The sequence below is a fragment of the Dendrobium catenatum genome, unplaced genomic scaffold (assembly GCF_001605985.2).
Source record: "Dendrobium catenatum unplaced genomic scaffold, ASM160598v2 fragScaff_scaffold_716, whole genome shotgun sequence".
Lineage (NCBI taxonomy): Eukaryota > Viridiplantae > Streptophyta > Magnoliopsida > Asparagales > Orchidaceae > Dendrobium > Dendrobium catenatum.
The window spans coordinates 13,035,035-13,043,499 of NW_021319178.1; the positions used below are offsets into that span (position 1 = coordinate 13,035,035).

Consider the following 8,465-nt stretch of genomic DNA (forward strand, 5'->3'; position numbering starts at 1 on the left):
TGCTCCACGCAGTCTTTGTTTCGGGCTTTTTGAAGAAAGGATAGGGTTATTATCGTCATTTCAATCGAGACACAATTATTACGATCACTAAAACGGTATCAAGAGTCACGCTCATTAACCACCGGTAGAAGCCGGTCGGCGCCCTCTCGAGCCGCAGCGTCCACTTGCTCTAGCCGGTGGTAACGGATTGCCACGCGTCAGGTAACGGTTCGCCGAATCCTAAATAGCCAGATCCAGTTGACGGCACCGTTGTGCGATCCCGTCGCCGTTAACGGGAAAGTGGTAAGTTATTAATTCGTCGAAACGCCACTATAAAAAAGAATCGGGTCCGCCGTCCGGCGAAATCTAATCTTATTTCTCTACGTTTTCGTTCCAGTTCGGAATTCTTCAGAGTAGCGGAACATGGTGAAGTGTATGAAGAAGTGTAGAAGAATCACGAAGGTGGCGGTGATGGAGGTGACGCAGGTGGTGGGAATGAGGACGAGAGCGAGATCCCTCGCGCTAGCTGCGGCGGCGGAGCTCAGGGTAAGTCGAAAGCGGAAGGCAGGAAGATCAGAGAATGGAGAGCTGCAAATGGCGTACCTGAAACTGAGGAGCCGGAGCTTGGTGATGACGCATCGGGACCAATCGAAATTGGCGGGGATTTCCGATGGGAGAATCTGCGGAAATGGGGAACGGATAATCTCGCGGTGTTCAAGTAGCTCTTCCTGTGAAGCGGTGGATGAGGATGTTGACATATTGTTTCCACGTGTTAGGGTCCACACGGTGAGGTTTAATTCATTTCGTTCATGCTGATGGAAATTAGGGTTTCGTCTCACTCGAATTTTTATCTTGAAGCCCTGCGAGGATGTGGCCAGTCGCTCCATGTGTAAATTTGAGTTCAGCGGAGACAGGTTTCTCGAATTTTCACGTTATCTCTCTCCTACATTTCAATGTTATGTTGATGAGAATTATCAACCATGCTGCTTTTGCAGGAGAGAAATGAGTCTATCTATTTATTCGGGAGAGCTGGAATCATCAGCCGAGAGGATATCCCGGCAATCCAAGCCTGAATTCAGGACGCCGCCCGCATCCGAGATTGAAGAGTTTTTCACTGCCGCGGAGAAATCAGAAAAGCATCGATTCGCAACCAGGTAATTTCCATCAAACTGGAACACTGACTCGCTCTCATTCTCCTGAATCAGAAACTGGAAATTATGCAGGTATAATTTCGACGTTGATAAAGAGGTTCCATTGGAAGGACGATACGAGTGGGTTCGAATAAATCCATGAAATCACGAAGGCTAAACTAACTCAATTATATTATTTTCCTCCTATCATCTCTTCTCTTTTGCCTTATTTCCTCTTCTAATGTAAATTTAATGAGCAGCGAAGCTACAACCTCCTTCTCTGACTCCTTTCTTTTTCAACTTTTCCCATACCGACCCATTCTCTTATCTCTTCTTACCTCTTCTTATCATATTGGCTGAAACTTCTGAGCTCAGACTTTTCTCTCATCATCATTCTCCAGTACTGGAATCAAAGAAGAATTCAAGAAGAGAGAGAGACAGAGAGATGAGTAGTTTTAATAAAAATGGCTCCTAGTAGCCAAAATCCGTGCACTTCCATCTTCTTCCCAGTTCTGCTCATTTCTGCGGTTCTGTGCTCAGGTAGGTATTATCAGGTTTCGACAAGGCTCATTGACCGTAGGATTTTTTCATCGGACGGTGAAAACTTCGCAACTGTACCCTTCTTCTCTCTTTTCAATGTCATTTTGTTTATTATTCCAGCGTACTTTTTCCTTTTCTTCCGTGCCGCGGAGGTAACGAAGGCGGTGAATTCACCGCCTGTGTGGTCGTGCTGAACGACAAGCCAGGCCGCAGGGTGCACGGAGAAAATTCTGAGCCAAAATTTGATTGGTAACAATTTCCAAACTATTAAATTTATTTTAAGATTACCATAATATATAATTAATCAATTAGATTTTATATTATTCAATTCTTAAAATAAAATTAATATTTAAAATTTTCGTTATAATGCAATTTAATTCAGAATTTTTATTTTCTTTTAAGGTGATAATTGATCAACTTTCTTGCTCTCTCTTGATTTAGGCAATATAATATATTTTTAATAATATTAAGAAAATAAGAATTAGATAAGTGAAGAAATAGATATGCTTTTGTGCTAGGTTCTTTTTTGGCCAAATTTTATGAAAAAATATCTAGTGTCCGGATATTCTAATGCAAAACTTATGAAAATGAGCTTTGAAATTCATAAAACTTTGTTGAGATTGGTGCTACAAATTATTTCTTGAATTATATTAATCTCAACACAAGTCTAAGGAATTTAAAGTCCATCATAATTTATTTTGCATCAATATATATTTGTACACAATTGATTTTTATTTATGCTTATCTCTTCCCAAAGAAGAAGACTAAGTATGTATTTTGTGCTCCCTCTCATCGATAGAAGGAAAAAAAATGTATCTAGATGGCCTGACATAAATCGCGTCAAGGCCGTCTTGAATGACAAATTTTGTGTTGAGATTGGTGAAACATAGGATATCAAAACGGTGCACTAATCTAATCACAAAATAGATTGCCATACAAGCCTATCAAAATGTATTTTTTTCTAATATTTTTCTCTTACAAGATTTAAAATTTCTTAAATTTTATATCGCATTTACATTTATATTTATTGATGAAAGAGTGCATTGCTCCATCATTATTATGGTTATTACACTATTTTAGTAGCACCAATTCAATTAGTTGAATGGTTAAGATGATGAGTTCCAAAGCTATTATAAATTTGAGGGATTACTTGTAGATATAGTAAAAATGAGGAGTGCATAATTTACATAAGGAATATTTTTGCCATTATTTCGAATTTCTGTCACTAATAATCAACCACCAAGTAGGACTTCTACAGTTGCCGCAATTGAGTATAATTTATGGTATAAACGAGCTAAGATTCCAACAATCCCCACACGAACAAACTTCTTCACAAAATAGTATTGCTCCCATTACGCCATTAAATGCTATGAACTCAAGTGATGTTGATCAAATCTGAACAATATTGAAACTTAATCCCTATAATAATCCTCTTTGGCATATTTGTAGTATTATCCACAATCCTTATCTTCAATAGTAGAATGTCAACCTCTTTTTTATTTGTCAAATATAATGGTATTTAGTGTGGAGAATTCATTACTAAAAATATAAGTCACAAAAAAAAACTTTGTTTGGATGACTATGAAGATTTTGATCTAATTGTGAATGCAATGACTTCCTTGAATGATTTTATTGTAATATATTATGCTTTTGTATTGTAGAAAAGAATTGTTTAGTGCAACATACAATCTCATTAGAGAAAAATATAATTTTTACATTAAGTTGAGCAAAATCAAGGTCAAATTTTGCAAAGAAAAACATCAATATCTGAATAGATAATTTTTTTTTACGAATGATGAAGAAAAATTATATCATTCTATTCATTTTTTTTATTGTAACCTTTCACTAACAATATAGCATTGCATATAATATTATTTTATCCAAAAGTGTCTTCCTTCTCAGCAAAGACTTATTTACAATCAATCAGTTTTTTACCATCTCAAAGCATCACAAAATTTCAAGAATAGTTCATATGGAGCAATCTCAACATATTTCATCGTCAATTTATCAATTTTCAAACTCTACATGGCTTCACTCTAATTTTACGGAATATTAGCTCCAATGAGTGAAAGAAAATTTATAATCATATTAGTACACCAAATAAATATAAGAATATTTATCTTTGATATACAAAAGGCAATATATTCTATTTTCTTATATGATCTATAATATTGGTGATTGTTACCATTCCTACTCCTAAATTAGAATTTTATTTTCTTTATTAGATTAAATCTATAGGATGATTGATTGTCTTCTCTAGAATTGTAAAAATTTCAAACTCCACATGTTAATGAAAGTTTGGATTTTGATTATCTTTCCTTGAAGTTTTATATTTCAAAATCATAAATTTATTAAAGATAACATCACAATTTAGTACGATAACTTTTTAGTTTAAAGTGTAGATAGAAGGCCTCATCTCCTTCACTAAAATTCTTGAAAGAAGATTTTAGAAAACTTCAATCTAAATTTGGTTCTTTCACATGAAAATAAGCATAACATATGAATATATATTTGCAGTGCTCCCTCAGCCAATTTTTAAAAAATTTTGATTAAATTAAACATGATGCTATTACATTTTATCCATCTTAAGAAAAATGTCATCATTAACATTTTCTTGAATAAATAGAATAGACTATTGGTTACTGATCACATTAGTCATGTCAATAAATCAAATTGTGTATTCAATAAAATCCTTCACACATTTATGAATTTCAATCAATCATATGACACTTAGTTATACTATGCAATGATCAATCTTAATCAATAATTTTTTATAGAATTCAATCATGATAAAGAATTGTACCAATAGATATCTCAGGTAATTCTTTCATCACTTATGGGCTTTCAATTACATTTCTTTATGTAGTCATATCTATAGAACTTTTATCATTCATTTGAGATGTTCCAGTCCTCCATCTGTATCCTTGTTTAACCTATGATTTTTTAGTTCCTAATCCTTTTCCATATCTTTTAAGAGGCCAATTTATAATATTGTGGCTAAGCTGTCCATATTTGAAACATTGACTTATAAGCTAGTAACACTGACCCATATGCTATTTCCCATAATAAACACACCCAGATTGCCACCAGCTGACGTCATGAGTTCCTTCTTAAAGTTAATAAACTTTATTATCTTTACAAACATTTCCTCTTATAATGACTTTTCCATCTTTCTTTTTATTTATGTCCTTTTTGAACTGAGGGGCTATCAAATCAGCCTCTTCATTCCTAGTCTGCTTATTCAGAGCATCATTCGGTAACTATACCAACATACTAGCACATTGCAGCATATAATTAAAATGTACTAGAGCTACAACATGTTTATTAGTTGGTACATATCAATTATCCAGATCCATTCGTTCACTTGTATAGTTCTCTTATCTAATAAATTATATATTTACTTAAAATGCACTTATGCAATTAAATACCTATGTAATTTTTGTATGAAAAAAAAATGATGCATCCTATATTGCCCAATCTCTATCCCACTTATAATCATTCCTATATGGCTCCAATAACAATTCAATTATCTAAATAAACATTACTTTGATATCATTTTTTTTATGCTTTAAGATTTAATTTGGAAGAATTTCATATTTAAACCTTCTCATCATTAACCAAAGCCACTAATATAGACTTCCATATTAAAGTAAAGTGACTGAAAAACAAACATTTCATTTCATATAAACATCAATACATTGACCAAATTCCTAAAATCATATATACAATAGCCATGATTCTAAGACATTTCATTTCACGTATCACTCATGAATAATCATGACTACAAAAAATACAACAACAAGATTTATAACCCTAAATTAGCAATAAAAAAGCACAGCCTCACTCCATCATATCCTTGTCCTTCCCTAAAATCATATAAAAATCACATAATGAGTCAATAGCTCAGCAAGTTACCAAAGCCTAAAACTACAGTCAATGTACGATAGCAAAAATGATATGCATGTGTTCATTTAGATCACATGAGCAAAAACATGTAATAATAAGAACCTACAATGAGCAATATCAATTTGAATCTATGCAACAGTGTAACTCAACAACAATGATCAGTAATCATATAAAGAATCAATATGAGCAGTATTAATATTATATTAGTCATTAATACACATCTTTATCATTATTTTATGCCCTTCCATGTATATCAATGTGAATATTACTATGCATATTATGTTATATGGTTAATCCCCTAAGAATAAATCTCATTAGTCTTAGGGTCAACCCAATAGAAATCAATCACATCAATTAATATCCTCATCAATCATATGGTTCACCAACTAGGAATTAGTCTCATTAGTCAAGTGGCCAACCCTTCTTGATTCTCACACATCAAACTTATGTATCATATAATAGTATTTATCTAATATATATTCAATATAATTTTCATAGCATTCAAATTCATCTAATGTACTTATCAGTATGCATACATTATATCAAATTGTATGTTAGACCAAATAGATTGTAAATTAATATATATATCATGTCCGAATATAATTATATATTGACTCCTAATTATTTTATACATATTATTACTCTTCTTATTTCAAATAAACTAATGTATATACAAAATTAACCAGTGAAATTTCATTATAAACCTATCAAAATATTCAAGATAATGATATCTACAAAATATTAAAGTTATATGATGAAAGTCCACTAAAATGAGATATATTATATTTTTATCAAATTTAGGAGGGAGAAAAAAGATGGAACTCAAATTCATAGAAAATAAAGATATAATTATGATTATTTATCATGATCAAAGCACTTTTTATAACTGAAGCGATGAAAAATACCTAACTGACCCTTATTTCTATTATAACTCAGGTTCCCAAGTTTATGATTTTGATGATAATAAATATTATTGATTATCTCTTTAATTCTCGTAGTACTTGTAGAGTATTTTTATTTGTGTGTTGACTAATATTTTAGGTACACCATGCACTATTCTTTGAAGATTGAGGGCTCAAGATTGGGTAAAATAGGTTATGTTAAACGAGTCTGCAATTTTTATTTATTTATTTTTAATTTTTTAAATCAAGTCATATAAGGGTGTATGTTAGCCTGGTGACTGTGCACATACACATAAGAGTATATATATATATATTTGCAAAAATATTTTTGAATGATATCTAATCGACAGTACAAACATCACATCGTACTGGATGATTTGTTATAATTAGAAAGCCTACCATCCATTAAATTAGGAAAAATTTTGAATTTGAAAAGTTGTTCTAATCGTACTGTACAAACTTAATCATACTATACAATATTTAAAACATTGCCTAATTTAATCCTGTGATTCAATCAAATCTATTTAATTTTGATATTTTGATCGTATCGTATAAACTGGATCATATTGTACGATCAATAAAGACAATTTTGGTCATCCAATGATTTCTTTTTCGAAGAGATCATCCAATGATTCGTCCTAGACAAATTATATTTCAATTGAACTAATCATACTATACGATTAGTCATTTGTATTAATGATCGTATATCACTAACATGCAAATTAAATTATTCATATTTATGTTCATACTGATGATCGTACAGTATGAACATGTAAATTCAATTGTTCGTACTATACTAATTGGTGATCGTACAATACTAAAAATCAAATTCTGCACATCATATTGGGCAATCCTTAAATCGTAATGTACGATCTTTGATAGATGAATTAATTTTTTAGGGTTTTTTGAAGCCCTCTATTTAAGCTTTCTCCAAAGACATTATAAGTGTATTTGGCAATCATTGAGTCTTCGTTCTTTTGGAGAAAACTTGAAGGGTGAGCCTTGAAAGGGAGAGAGGAAAGGGTGGAGTTTGAGAGGCAGAAAATTCTTGTGGGTTTCAAGGGAGTGTGGAGGGGGTTTCACACGATTGCTCCGACAAGCTTGCATCTTTGTACCATCAAATTCAAAGTTTTTCTTGAGGGAAGTTTTGAGAAGAAGAAGATCTCTTTGATGTCAAAAGATTCGGCTACTCGGCCGCACTGGGGAAGGTGAAAGTGATTCAAAGTTCTCTGCCTCACTAGGAGGGTGAAAAGGAGTCGAGATTCCCTGCCTAACCATGAGGGTGAAAAAGAGTCAAGGTTCTCTGCCTGTGAAATGAGTTTGATCCACTGCCGCACCAGATTGGTGGAAGAGAGTTTGTAAGAGCTTCTCCGCCTAGCTGTGGCTAAATGAGAGACACTATAGTGATAGTGCAATACCCTGAGTGGATGACTCCGGAGAGTGGACGTAGGTCATGATTTGAACAAACCACTATAAAATCTGGTGTATTCTTTCTGATTTTATTTTCTCTGCAATTTATTTTTTTGCATTTTAGTTTTTTATTATAGCTGCTTGGTTGCAAATCTGTTATTTATATATATAAGTGGTATTGATTAGATTATTATCACCATCATTATAACTTTTGATAAATGTACTAGCTTCCGCATCAAGTAATAATATTACTTCCATATTAGTCAGCCTTGGGACAGTTCATTCAGGTCTAATAACCCTACAAGGACTTATAATTTCTCTCTCCTCTTTCTTCCTTCTCTCTTCCTTTCTCTCCTCTCCTGACTCTTCTCTTGCCCAACATGCATGACAATAGGGGAGGGGTTGAGGTGGTGAGGGGTTTTGATAAAATGGATTTATATATTTTATTTAAAAATAAAATAAAATTTTAGACCCAGCGCCATGGGGCTCAAGACCCAGTATTGTTACACTCACTCATGGTTATCAAATTGAATGTGGGTGTACCTATATTTCTTCATAAATGTGTCAAATCATGTATACCAATATCTTATTAATTGCC

At 32.8% G+C, this 8,465-nt stretch overlaps 1 protein-coding gene across 1 annotated transcript; it reads left to right on the plus strand.

Moving 5' to 3' along the window:
* Positions 1 to 338: 338 nt before the first annotated feature.
* Positions 339 to 1,972, plus strand: LOC110114382 (cyclin-dependent kinase inhibitor 1-like). Its single transcript, XM_020847246.2, has 4 exons — positions 339 to 765; positions 838 to 893; positions 975 to 1,133; positions 1,203 to 1,972. The coding sequence occupies exons 1-4, from the start codon at positions 403 to 405 to the stop codon at positions 1,270 to 1,272; spliced, it is 648 nt and encodes a 215-aa protein (XP_020702905.1). The 5' UTR covers positions 339 to 402; the 3' UTR covers positions 1,273 to 1,972.
* The last annotated feature ends 6,493 nt before the right edge of the window (positions 1,973 to 8,465 follow it).